Raw genomic sequence first — 12,211 nt, forward strand, 5'->3', positions numbered from 1 at the left:
CGGTTGCCAATGTAGCTTTTCACTGAGTGTTTTTGCTCAGGAAACACTGATTTTTGAAACTTTGCGCTTGAACTACCATTTTTGTCAGTGGCGTTCAAGATAGGGAAAAAATAATCCCTGTTAGCCCCCAAATGCGGTTTTGCAGGTTTTTTGCCACAAAATGTTCTTTTGCTCCCAAACAGTTGAAAATAGAGATTTTACTTAGAAAACAATAAACTTTCTAACTGAGCGTTTGGAGCACCAATTTTCCCAGTGGCGTGCAAGATAAGAGAAAATTAATCCCTGTCGTTCCTTAGTTGCGGTTTTGCATGTTATTCGCCATAAAATGTAACTTCATTCCCAAACGGCTGGTACATTTTTGTGTAGAAAGCAGTTGGTTCTCAATAGGGGTTGCAAAATTGACCTTTTTGCCAGTGGCGTACTAGTTATAAGGAAACAATCCAAATCAACTATCAAAACTACGCCACTGACGCATGAAGAAAAAGTGCATACAATTTCAAATATCTGTCTGAAGCATTTTTTGAAATATAGTGAAAAAACTATTCAAAAATCTCTGTAACACCGGTTTGGCGTAGGTTTGGGTCACCCAGTATAAAAAATGCAGCTAAATTAAACTCAACCTCGGCCACCGGGCAGTATAAGACAGTTCTAAAGTAAATGCTGTTAATAACAAATCGAAAAAAAAATCTAAAGTAAGAAATGAGTAAACAAAACAGTTAAAAAATTATTTTTTAGGAACTTTTTGCATGAAATTTTCTCCCGACGAGTGGCGAGCAGCTTCAGAGTGGTGTTGCGTTAGGCAAACCATCGCTGAAGAGGCAAACACAAGAAATTTCAATTTTTATTACTGAAATTGAGGGAAGCAGGATTAAAATTCACTAGACATCACAGACAATAAAATGCGCTTTATTTAACTTCGGCAAGCGTTAGAGTTACATGGAAATAGCGGTTTCTTAAAATCAGCTCCTGGTTAAACCTGGCGCGGCTTAAACGTTTTATTCAGAAACTGAATGGAAACGTCCTGGACTCGCATGTTGGAGGTGAGGAACTGTTGCAAACTATCCACACCATTCCTGGGCATTCTATCGAACGGATATCCCATTGAGCGCCTATCTGGATACAGCTTATCCTTGATGCCGCAGTAGGAGTCAGCGTCATTGCATTGACCAGAAGCATCTTGATTGATCTGAAATTAAAAAAAAAACTGCAATTCAAGGTTTTGCTCCGTAGTAGCAAATTCCTGCTTACCCTGTCGTCATTGATATTGGAAATCATCACAAACAATTGGCATGGCAAGCCCTCAGCACTGCCCTTGGGAATAAGAAGATTATCCGGCCATCCGCAGCCGCAGAAGTTGAATTGGGCCAACTGATCGCCTCCTTGGGGACGGGACGTGTCCAGATCCCTGTATGTCCGTTCGAAGGGAATAGTCACAGACGAATCTCCAGAGTTTCGGGTAATCGTGTTTTGGCCCTGCTTAACTATAAAAAAACCAGCTTAGTCTAGCAAAACGGGATGGATATTGACTTTTTTAATCCAAAATCGGTCACCTGCAGGTTTCGATTGAATTGTTACTTTTAGCTTAACGCGCGCCAACTCAAAAACAGGTTTTAAACGATTGGAAAAGTGGAACTGGAACGGTTGCGTTGCGGCAAAAATTCAATTATACCCTGAGCCCATTTGGGCAAGGATGCGATTCAATTCAGTCATCCTCACTCAAAAAATGGCTTTTGCAAAGAAACCGCCCTTAGAAGCCATTAAAAACCGCCGATTCAAATGGCCTTTGCCCTCGGCCATCCCCTTCGACGGCTACTTACGATTGACTTTAAACTTGTCCAACTCGATAAACATCAGCCTTTGATCTCTGAACAGCCAAGGGTTGCCCCTTTCATCGAACTTGGGAGCCAGGAAAATTCGACAGGTCCCTTCCCGCACCTGATTGCTTTGAACTTGGATTTTGTATGTGAATCGTGCATGTTGAAGATGAGTGAAGCTGGAAAGCAAAAAAGTCACGAAGTTTTTACCAGAAAACAGCCAAGCCCTCACCGAACGAAAACAGCTCCACGAGGCTGGAAGTCCATGCCTCTGGATAAATCAACATCGGACTGCTGCCAGTAGGTCTGCAACACGTTTGTTTGGCTGCCTTGTACTTCCACCTCGACCCCTTGGACGGTCACTCCAGGATTATTGAGCTGCAAGCAAGTGCTGGGAACAATTCACCGAAACTGGCCAGTTAATGCCTACCTGGTTCTCAGTGTATCTGGGTAGGGAGGACTTGAACTCCTGGAAGAGATCGTCGATGAAAGCGTGCCAGCGGTAGAAGATTGGGTCTCTCATGGCAGTGGCTGAGTCCCCGATCACTCCAAAGGATTCCTGGACGGGCAGTCATTGTTAGTGCTATTTTAAGGCTTAGGGGGACTGGAAAAGACGCACCAGGTGCCTGTGGTCTGGATCGTGGATGTACGACAGCAGGATATGGCCGGAGTTGTGCATGTCCCCATAAAACTCCCTGTTCGGGGACAGGATGCTAGACTCCACCATGTTGCCCAGTATGTCAATGCCTTCATTCTCAGTCAAAGGGATGGTTTTTCCTTGCCTCTGGAAAAAACCGAGCAAATATCCATCTGGGAAACCTCACAAGGAAAAACCTACATCGGTGACAACCCCCGAGTGAATGGCGTCATAAATCCTGTCCCTCCACCTGGTAAGGTCGTCCACATCAATAATAAGGCCATCAACATCTCTCCGGATGTTCTGAAGCTTTTGCCCAGTTACTCTGGCAGGCCACGAGCGGCTTGCCACTAAACTGTCCAGCTTGGGGAAGTAGGCCTCCTTAATGGACGCTTTCCAGTCGATGAACCTCTCCACGCGCTTCATTTTGTTGCTAAAGCGCTCCAGGTTGTACCTGGGAGCCGGAGAGTCATCACAAGCCCCCACCAAACCAAACCTGCCCATACCTGGCTATGACTTGCTGGTGCATGTAGTAGAACAGCTCTCCTCTTCGGTTCTTGTCCACAATCACTCTGGCTGCTTCAAAAGGGTACACCAAGTGCCAATGCCAGTGGTGAAGATTCAGGCCGATGTCTTCGCGGAAGTAGGCCAAGCGATGTTCTTCCTCCAAGTCGGAAGCGGTGAAATCCTTGGGGATTTCGATGGGGGTCTGAAATGTTCCTCACAGCAAATGAAGGTTTTTTAGAGCCGGAAGACATACCCTGCTTCCCTCGGGAACCACATTGGCATCTTCACGCGCTTGGGAGAAGACTTTGCTATCAACATATTTATCCGGGAACGAGTGGATGATGGATGGAATGTCCAGCTCTTGAGTGTCGGCTCTGTGTAGAAGAGCAACCGATAGCGAATAGTTGAACAAGTAGGGGTTGACGCGATCCCTTGCATAAACAGCGACAGCCAGCAGATCGTCCACATTGCGAACGCCTACAATTTTTCTGGTATGGACAAACCTGCTGCTTTAAAACTAGGAGTTTTTACCGAGGAAAATGTCGATCAGTCTTCCAGCGATGCGGCGATGTTTGGGGATGAACAAGGAGAAGTTGGTGTCTCTTGGAAGTTCCAGAACTTCGCCCAATGGGGGAATGGAAATTCGGTTCACCGAAATTCGCTCATTGGCTTCTTCGCCAAAGCGGCTGGTCACTTGGGTGCCGATTGGCCTGTACTTGTCGCTCTTTGCAAAAAACGCAATTAACCGAAGAAAACAGTTGGGCACCACAAGTGATTTTTGAGTTTAAATGAATGATTTCGAAGCGATAATTGCAGAAAAAGTGTTGGAAAAGCGCAAAATTCAAGCAAGTCAAAGAAATGGCGCAACAACTAAAAGTGAGAGTTTCCAGTTTTAAATTCAGGGGGGGGTTATGTAGAAAAAATACAGTCTTCCCTTGTCTATGAAATTAGAAGAATTATCGTCGTTTTGTGCAAGGGTGGCGTAAGATTATTGCAAAATTTCATGTTTTCCGTCCCGTTTTGCATGCTTCTCGGAAGCAAAATGAGCAAGAACGCTCATTTGTACATCATTCTAGACAGAAATTAATTACCTTTTTAGAAAGTGAACCATAGACGGGGAAATGCTGGCAGTTTTCTCGAAAAATGCTTGAATTCAAGAAGTTTTAGATTTGCGTGGTTTTTTTTAGTAGCAAAATCCACTTGAACATGACGCTGCTTTTCTTTCTCAAGAACCATTCGAGCCACAGAATTCGTTTTGGCATCGTTGGATAGAGAATTGAAAAGTCGATTCAGTCGTAACAACATCAGTGAGGAAATTCGAGTAGTTTTGACCCATAAAACGAAATTTGGTGCTTAGGTGCAAGATTATGCCAAAATTTCATATTTCCGTTGCTCATATCTCGGAAGCAAAATGAGCAAGAACGCTAATTTGTACATCATTCTAGACAGAAATAAATAGCCTTTTTAAAAAGTGAACCATCGATAAGACAGTAGAGCAAACAGACAAATTAAATTCAACGTCCCTTATAGGATAAATTTCCAAATGTTTCGATCCAGAAAATCACCAAATTATCAATGTGTTTTTTATTGCTTTTTTTAGAAGCAAATCAATTCTCTTTCGCTAAAACAACTGAAAAACAAACTTGAAATTAAATTATTTTTTACACCTGAGAAGTTAACAATTTAACTGATTTTTCGAAAGCTTCATTTGTGAACTCGAAAGTTTTTTCTGAAGACATGATCGATCCATGTTATGCTTACCAAGTATTCAGGTGGAACGGCAAAAGCTTTTTTCTGGTCGCCTTTGGGCATGAAAACCGGCTCCTGAGGGCGGTCGAACAGCAAAAGAAGATTTTTCTTGTCGCTCATTTTGCCGGAGTTTTTCACTTTTGTCGAAAATTGAACTAAAGCGGAACTGTCTACCTTACAAGGAGTGAAGGTAGAGTGAAGAATATTTTGAAAACGCACTTATTTATATGAAAAATGTGAGACTAACGAAACCGCAGACTTGGGTTCCCATCAAATTTGCTTATCTGTTCGATGTCTAGCGTTTGGTGGGCTTGTTATTGTGGTAGAATATGCGATAATGTAATTTTGGGTGTCTTTGAAAGTCCATAGAATTTTTATTTGCATCTTTTAATTTTATTTAAGCATCTTTCAGTAAGTTTTTCAGCCGAGTTACACAGTGGAACATCGGATTTGTATGCGGCTGTACTCATTTGTATACGGCTGATTTGTATAATTTTTTGAATTTTTCAGTAACCTGATGGTCACTTTTGTGTTTTTGTGGCCAATTTTAGGACAATTTATTTTTTTGTTCAAAATTGACTTTAGCAATAGTCTTAGGGTAGACTTTTCAAATTTTTCTTCTAAAGTAAAGTTAGTGAGAACTGAATTGAGTGAGACCGTTTTTCGGTTTTCCAATTTTTGTGTGCCAGTTGTAATTCTTATTTCTGGAGCAACAAAAACAAAAGGAAACGGGACGCAACGACTCAAAGCTTTTGAAAACATATTTTTTAGTTTCGTGCAGATATTAATTGTTAATGAAAATATAGTTGTATCAAGTGTTTAGAACAACAGAAAAATTGAAATGATTGAATACGCAGTTTTAACCTGACCAAGACCTTCATTGCATTAGTTCACAACTATTCGTAAAAATTATTCATTAAATTTGTTCATTTTTATAAAATTCGTGCATTAATCTCAGCTAATCCCAAACGCTTGCACCTACACACGTTATTGTATAACTGATTGCCTACTATATAACCTCACTTCTTGACATCGCAGACATTTAAACGTCACCAATAATGTTTTGAAAACAAACTTGTTTCTTTTGCGAAAAAATGAGTGAAGCAGCCCTTGCAGACTCAACTTCCTACGCGGACATTGAGCGACAATGTCAGGAGGAGTTGAAGAAGCTAAAAGTCGATGAGGTGCGCTCCTCTTAATTATTGCACTCCCAAGTTAAGTGCAATGTTTTAGGATACCTTACTAGCAGACCTAAATGCCATGTTAAACCAGAGAACGTACATTGAGGACAAAATCAAAGGCTTGTCCCGTCTAATACCTACTCTGAAGGTGATGAAACATGAAGCTGAAGAGCTAGTGAGCACAATAAACGGCATATCAGAGAGTTCTGAGAAGATTAGCAGCAAAATTCGCCAACTGGACTCTGCAAGGGTAAAAAGTACCTTTTACCCCTGCTCATTTGCGTTTCAACTGCCGCGTCTTTCAGGGGCATGTGGACGAATGTCTGGTACGAGTTAATGACCTGATTGACTTGGAAATATGCTCGCAAGGCGTCCAGCAGGCAATTCTAGATCTGGACTACGAAAAGGGGGCCGCTCATGTCCACAGATTCCTATCCATGGATCAGTCTCTGCTGAAGAAAACCGCCAACGACATGAACAACATGTCGAACATGCTAAAATCAGTCAGAACTTTGCAGGAAGCCGCTGCTCAACTTCGGGCCATAGTGGCACACAAATTTAACGAAGCAGTTGAGAGCGAAGACTTGGGTTCCGTTGAGAGGTTTTTCAAAGTATTTCCTTTACTAGGAATGCACGAAGAAGGTACCTATTTTTATTTTCCAAACATTTTTATTCATCGGGTGTTTTTTTCAGGCATAAAGAACTTCTGCACCTTCTTAAGAACAAAAGTGGCTCTAACAGCCGATAAAAACCTGAAATCGGCCATCAGCACCTCTTTAGCAGACAAGCGTTATGCGATTGTCTATGCTGATACCCTAACGCTGCTCTTTGAGGGTTTGGCTCGAGTGATTGACACTCATCAGCCCCTACTTGAGACATATTATGGCCCTGGCAGGCTCCTATCTGCCGTGAGTATTCTCCAACAAGAGTGTGATAAGCAAGTGAAGCGAGTGGTGCAAGAATGGAGCAAAACAAGGCAGATTCAAAAGAAGATACAGGTGAGTAAAGGGAGTGTAGTTGATTTGCAATGACTAGGTACTTTGCAGCAAATTTCTGAACACTCCAGAATTACTTCAAGTGCCAGCGGGAGCAAGCTGGAAAAAAGTGATCCTAAAGATTTGGATATACTTATTGGCGAGATTTCTCTAATGCACTTTAGGTGCGAATTGTATATCAAATTTATTGAGAGAAAGGCTTTGGTAAGGTACCCCCACTAAACCAAAAACCCTGGAGCGAAAGGTGACTCTAATTGTGTTTCAGGCTGATATGGAGATCGGCATCTCTGAAGCTGAGCAGAAAAACAAACTGTCCAAAGTTCTAGAGCAGCTGATTCTAAACAGCGAACTTAGCCAATCAAAACATGAGCTGTTGTCCCATTATTTAAGACTGGAGCAGTATTTTATGGAAGAGTCTGTGGCTAAAGCTGTAAATATTGACACGGTGGAACTCTCATTCCAGACTTCCAGTATGGTAGACGACACCTTTTTCATCGTACGAAAGTGTATCAGGTTTGGCAAATGGAGAGTGAAAAGAATCAACGTTATAATGAAGTTTTTTGTGCGTTTAGAAGGTCGATTTCCACTGGAAGCTTGGACGGAATTTGCGTGACCATCAACAACGCCTGCCGGGTTCTTGAAAATGATTATTGCGACGTTTTGAAGGCTCGCCTGAAGCAAGGCTACCCATCTGGCTATCTGGATCTAACTCAAGCCTACAACGTGCTGCAGAACTCCATCCAGCAAGGCCGACTGCAACCAGGAGACACTGAACAATCGCGAACAGCCTTTATAGTAACTATTTATTTTTTTCTACTATTTACTAGAAGCTTGCGATTTGGGTTCCTTATCGCCTCCCCTCTTCTCTTCGTATTGATCCTTGTTCTTGATCAGAAACTCGGCCAAAGCGATTATTGGCTCAGGAGGACGCTCTTTACTCAAATAACACAATCCGCTCATCAATATCGGAACAACTGTCTGGTCCAGATATTGCTTGGTTGGCACGCAACTGAGGTCCATTCGGTTTTTCGTCGGAATGTTCGCTTGATTGTCCATCTTCAGGGCGGCTTGGATTATTTTGCAGTATGTGGGATTGCCCGCTAAGTGGCATACTTCTGCGGAAATTTCCTCATCGGTTAGCAAAGAAGAGCGGCGATTTTCACTTATTTTTGGCTGATTAAACCCTCTATCTGTGGAGGACTGGTTTGATTCTTTCGAGTCCATTGATGGCTCAATTGTGGTTTGACAGATAATGAAGGCTCACCTGTAAGTAATTGTTGTGATGTTTGGTGTTTTTTCCCCAGGTTGCCCTGAATAACGCAGACAGTAGTACTGAGTACATAACGGCCTTAGTGGACAGTATTATTAAGGAGATTGAAGGCGCTTGTCCTAATATGAACAGTAAGGAAAGGGGCAAGTTGGAAAGCTGCCTCTCTGGAATTTCGGCGGTCAGCGCCAGACTGGCCGAGGTTATTGAGTATGGCATCCAGCAGCTGAAGAGCACCGCTATAAAGCCGCGAATTAACCCTTGGATGGACACTTTTTTGAATTTCAGCCATCAACTAACCGAGGTAGGTCCTAAGAGTTGTTTTGCAATTGTTTTTTAGATTATAGGGTTTTAGGATGAATTGTCTGCCTATGAAGCAGGCGAGTCCTTCGTGCAGACTTTGATTATGAACTTGGAGACTTTGCTGTCCTCATTTAGGGACATTTTGACGTCCAACAACTACGACCACTTTATAAAAGTGCTCACGCTTGAAGTCACCCAGCGATTTGAGAAAGTCGTTATGAAAACCCAGTTCAATCGGGTAAGATTTTGCGGCTTACAATCTGGACGAAGCATGAATGTGTTCAATGTAGTTGGGCGGATTAGTGCTGGATAAGGAAGTGCGATCGCTGGCCGGGTATATCACTTCGGGCACTTATTGGTCAGCTCGCGACCAGTTCGCCAGGTTGACCCAAATCGCCACCATCCTCAACTTCGATCAGATTGAGGAGATTAATGATTACTGGGGTAATGCGGATGACGCCATTACCTGGCGGTTAACACCCACAGAGGTGAAAACTGTTCTAAATCTCCGGTAAGTTGTCCAAAAGGCACATTTATGGCAAACATGCGTTAATCGCTCAACCATTCGCGAGAATTTGCTATGCTTCCTTCAAATGCACTCTTAATCAAAGGATCATAAACTGGCTGTTTTAGGAGTGACTTTCGATCGGAGGACATCAAACGATTACGTCTATAAGTTCAATCAAATTGCATCAGTGGAGGATATTGTTATCGCCTTAATAATCCCTATTACAATCGATACTTAAGGTATGAATCATATGCATATTTGGAAATACCGTCACGAATAAACGGAGTTGTTTGTTAACCCACAGTCGACCTAACGCCCTGAAAAAAACACATTATTATTTTGTTAGGGAATTAGAGTGATTTGTACATAGAGAGTGTAGGAGCTGTTGAGTTAATGAATTAATTAAGAACAAACAACAATACAATGAATTTATTTCAATAGTTGAGAACCATACAAATGAATCGTACAAGTCTGACCACAATGGATTAATATCTTTGCTAAACTATCTGAACAGCTGAATCTCTGGATTAGCTAAAGTAATTAAGCAATGAAGCTGTCAGCAAATTGATAATGTAACATAGTAGTACTGAATTGACCTCTTATATCTCCTAGATTCTAAAATTAAAACCAATACTCTTCGAAGCCAGGATTCCTAATAAATACCTTTAAAATTCTCCTACCGATCATTTCTTAGTAAAATATTTTAGCAAAATTCGTGGTATTATCGATAAAAATCATACTTAGCATCCATAGCATTACAGGAATTCAATGAATTAGTGGCCCGGTAAAGGTTTAAGCTCTTTAATTTGTCTAATTAGGTAAGCCTTCTCATCGTTAAACTGCTCGTCTTCGCACCTATCTGTGTGGAACTTCATTAAAAATTCTACCAGCTTCTCTTGGTTCCTGAGTAGAATGTCCAGAATTGGTTTAGGTTTATTAGGATTTGCTACGAACACCTGGAAAGCCCATACTTAGCCAGCTGGCCATGCCACAATATTTTTGGAGTAACTACCTTAAAGACATGGAAGGCCTCAAACTGAATATTCCTAGATCTCTCTTTCAACATGTTCATCATCAATTTCAAGTTGTCTGGATTGGAAATGTATCTAGTCATCACCTAAAAAGCTCTCACTAGTAGCATAAGGGAGCTTTGAAAGAATTGATCAGTCTTACGGTAAAGTTGTGCCTATCCAAGAGCAGTTCACCTAGTAGCTTCAAACTTTGGCGTCTGGTAACGTAGTTTTCTGAATTTAACAGTCTCTGATAGTGCCCAAACACTTTATCGTAGTTGACCTCTAGGAAGTCAGCACACAATATCTTGTGCCGTGTTAGGAGTTCCTGTAATGTACCAAAAGGCTCAGAAACAAAACCAATAACAACGCTTCGGACTTACCTTAAAAGTGGAAAATGCATCTGAGGCAATATCGAACGTGGAGACCTCCACATACCGGAAAAAATTGTAGAAGTCCTCAGAATATAACATGATCTTAGCCAGGGCATCATATCGGGCGCACTCTCTCAACATTGTTCCACAGTTCAGCGCAATCTCTTGGTGCTCATACCTGCGATGAAAATTCCGATCAGTACTGGGAGCAGTAGTGAAAGTGAAGTAAAAACAATTAATACTGACCCGCTCATAAGCGTATACAAAATCTCAGGCTTGGTGCAGATATACTCAACAGTGGGGGACCGAGTTCCAATTTGTCTCCTTAAAATGTTGTTGAACACCTGTGCCACATCCTTTTTGCCCTCGAAATCGATCCGGTTTAAGTTCTGAATTAACATTAGTAAAAGGTTGCTATTATACAGTTCCTGGGCCAACTGGGCTACAATTATATCAGTTTGGGGCTCTGACTCCGATGTGCCATACAACATGTTCTTGATCAGCAGCAAGTTCTTCGACACATCTTCCTGGGCCTTTTCTGCCTTCTTGTCACCCTTTTCCAACGCATTGACTGCTTCTTTCAGCGCTTTGACCACTTCAGTGGGGCCCTTTTGCGATTTCCCAAATAGAGGCATTTCCAGAAGAGATTGGCTATGAATGGGACAAATAAGCTGCTTAATACTGATCAAACGAAAATCTTCATTGGTGGATGGGCCGTCCAGTTAACAAGCTGATTCGTTCATTTCACTTTTACGTTGTGTTTGGAGCGATTGATGAAAAATATTACTTCGCTTGATGCAGCAATCCCCTATCTGAATCTTGATATTTTGACAAGCGATATATGCCAACACATGTTCACGCCTGAATAAATATTTCTAGGGCATTTTTTCTGCGATTCTAGGTAGTTTGGCCGCTTACGTGTGGCGACAATGAGTGCGCTATTGCCAAGTATATCAAAGTGTGCGAGAAGGAGGGAGTTTGACAAAGATGTCACGGTGCGTGGGGTTTTGCAGAAAAAGTTTTTTGTGTTTTGGCGGCTTTCTGTAAGTATATGGGGAATATTGGGGGTTTTATAAAGTCCTAAAGGGCAAAAGCTGGAAAGTTGACTAAATTTTACCAGAAACCTACGCGTTTTTTTTTTTGGACTCAAAGCGAACAAGAATACAAATGTGTTTCCGCACATACAATATACAATAGAATACAATGTGTTGTTCAAAAGTCCGCAAATCTGATCAGTTTTCCTTCGGCAGAGGTTTACTTTTTACTTTTTCGCCACCGGAGAAAAACCAGATGCGTTTCACTCATATTTTTAAACAGACCCGCATTTGCAAGTTCATTTACATACTTGAGTTGAAAATTGATGTTCTGGGATAAATTTGACGATATTTTATTGAAAAACAACTTATTTTGTCCTAGAAAAGGTTACTTATTAGTTGGTTCGGCTGCTGAAAAGCCCGAGCGCGTCTTGAAAAGTACCACTTACGAAGTACCAAAACGTCAGAAATCAATTTTAATAGTTTCCAGCTTATAAATCCCTTTTCAAACCCAAGTCAAAATAAGCAAATTTTTGGACCAAAAGTTCTTAAACCTGCAAAAATAATACTAATTTTTGTGCGATTTGAATAAAAAAATTTTGCGGATCAAGAAGATGCCGCGTGGTCCAGTTTGCAGAGCTCAAAAGTTGAAGTTTCTGCTCTGGACACTGGATTAATTAAAGTAATGTAAAAATGCTTCAGTAAGGATTTAGAGAGAGTTAAAAGTTTTATTTTTTTAAATATTAATTGTACCTAGTCAAACAGCGAAAAATCTTTAACTTAATTTAATGGGCTTTAGTTAACAGCCCGCATTGGAGCAGATTGACAATAA

General features: G+C 41.4%; 3 protein-coding genes and 1 long non-coding RNA gene across 4 annotated transcripts in view; 2 read left to right on the forward strand and 2 right to left on the reverse strand.

Moving 5' to 3' along the window:
* The window catches only part of LOC125503853, a 6,112-nt gene extending 5,212 nt beyond the window's left edge, over nt 1-900 (forward strand). Inside the window, exon 3 of the long non-coding RNA XR_007281110.1 lies at nt 736-900. This is a non-coding gene — a long non-coding RNA (uncharacterized LOC125503853). The remainder of the gene's footprint in view (nt 1-735) is intronic.
* LOC109533755 (phenoloxidase 1) lies at nt 891-4,925 on the reverse strand. The gene is made up of 11 exons (XM_019899160.2): nt 4,720-4,925; nt 3,490-3,682; nt 3,212-3,435; nt 2,958-3,160; nt 2,653-2,905; nt 2,434-2,598; nt 2,245-2,373; nt 2,047-2,192; nt 1,818-1,993; nt 1,249-1,481; nt 891-1,186 (listed from the first exon to the last, which is right to left on the reverse strand). Exons 1-11 carry the CDS (start codon nt 4,825-4,827, stop codon nt 971-973), a joined length of 2,046 nt encoding a protein of 681 aa, XP_019754719.2. The 5' UTR covers nt 4,828-4,925; the 3' UTR covers nt 891-970.
* Nucleotides 4,926-5,721: 796 nt separating this feature from the next.
* Nucleotides 5,722-9,258, forward strand: LOC109533754 (conserved oligomeric Golgi complex subunit 4). The gene is made up of 11 exons (XM_019899159.2): nt 5,722-5,891; nt 5,941-6,138; nt 6,194-6,530; nt 6,582-6,886; nt 6,935-7,087; nt 7,149-7,396; nt 7,456-7,678; nt 8,188-8,454; nt 8,506-8,691; nt 8,744-8,964; nt 9,087-9,258. The coding sequence occupies exons 1-11, from the start codon at nt 5,802-5,804 to the stop codon at nt 9,127-9,129; spliced, it is 2,271 nt and encodes a 756-aa protein (XP_019754718.2). The 5' UTR covers nt 5,722-5,801; the 3' UTR covers nt 9,130-9,258.
* Nucleotides 9,259-9,375: 117 nt separating this feature from the next.
* On the reverse strand, nt 9,376-11,202 carry LOC109533757 (protein Mo25). The gene is made up of 5 exons (XM_019899162.2): nt 10,592-11,202; nt 10,355-10,523; nt 10,135-10,299; nt 9,974-10,078; nt 9,376-9,917 (listed from the first exon to the last, which is right to left on the reverse strand). The coding sequence occupies exons 1-5, from the start codon at nt 10,978-10,980 to the stop codon at nt 9,735-9,737; spliced, it is 1,011 nt and encodes a 336-aa protein (XP_019754721.1). The 5' UTR covers nt 10,981-11,202; the 3' UTR covers nt 9,376-9,734.
* Nucleotides 11,203-12,211: the final 1,009 nt, after the last annotated feature.

The sequence above is a fragment of the Dendroctonus ponderosae genome, unplaced genomic scaffold (genome assembly GCF_020466585.1).
Source record: "Dendroctonus ponderosae isolate FM_Combo_2020 unplaced genomic scaffold, Dpon_F_20191213v2 Dpon_F_20191213_3, whole genome shotgun sequence".
In the NCBI taxonomy this organism is placed as follows: domain Eukaryota; kingdom Metazoa; phylum Arthropoda; class Insecta; order Coleoptera; family Curculionidae; genus Dendroctonus; species Dendroctonus ponderosae.

Bases quoted from the DNA above. Each gene is read 5' to 3' on its own strand.
- LOC109533755 (XM_019899160.2), bottom strand. From the start codon at position 4,827: ATGAGCGACAAGAAAAATCTTCTTTTGCTGTTCGACCGCCCTCAGGAG. The intron at 2,599-2,652 runs GTAGGTTTTTCC...GGTTTTTTCCAG, and splicing joins ACTCGGGGGTTGTCACCGAT to AGGCAAGGAAAAACCATCCC. The intron at 1,187-1,248 runs GTAAGCAGGAAT...TTTTAATTTCAG, and splicing joins CCAATATCAATGACGACAGG to ATCAATCAAGATGCTTCTGG.
- LOC109533754 (XM_019899159.2), top strand. From the start codon at position 5,802: ATGAGTGAAGCAGCCCTTGCAGACTCAACTTCCTACGCGGACATTGAG. The intron at 6,531-6,581 runs GTACCTATTTTT...TGTTTTTTTCAG, and splicing joins ACTAGGAATGCACGAAGAAG to GCATAAAGAACTTCTGCACC. The intron at 8,692-8,743 runs GTAAGATTTTGC...TGTTCAATGTAG, and splicing joins TGAAAACCCAGTTCAATCGG to TTGGGCGGATTAGTGCTGGA.
- LOC109533757 (XM_019899162.2), bottom strand. From the start codon at position 10,980: ATGCCTCTATTTGGGAAATCGCAAAAGGGCCCCACTGAAGTGGTCAAA. The intron at 10,524-10,591 runs GTCAGTATTAAT...TTTTCATCGCAG, and splicing joins TTGTATACGCTTATGAGCGG to GTATGAGCACCAAGAGATTG. The intron at 9,918-9,973 runs GTAGTTACTCCA...TGGGCTTTCCAG, and splicing joins AGGCCTTCCATGTCTTTAAG to GTGTTCGTAGCAAATCCTAA.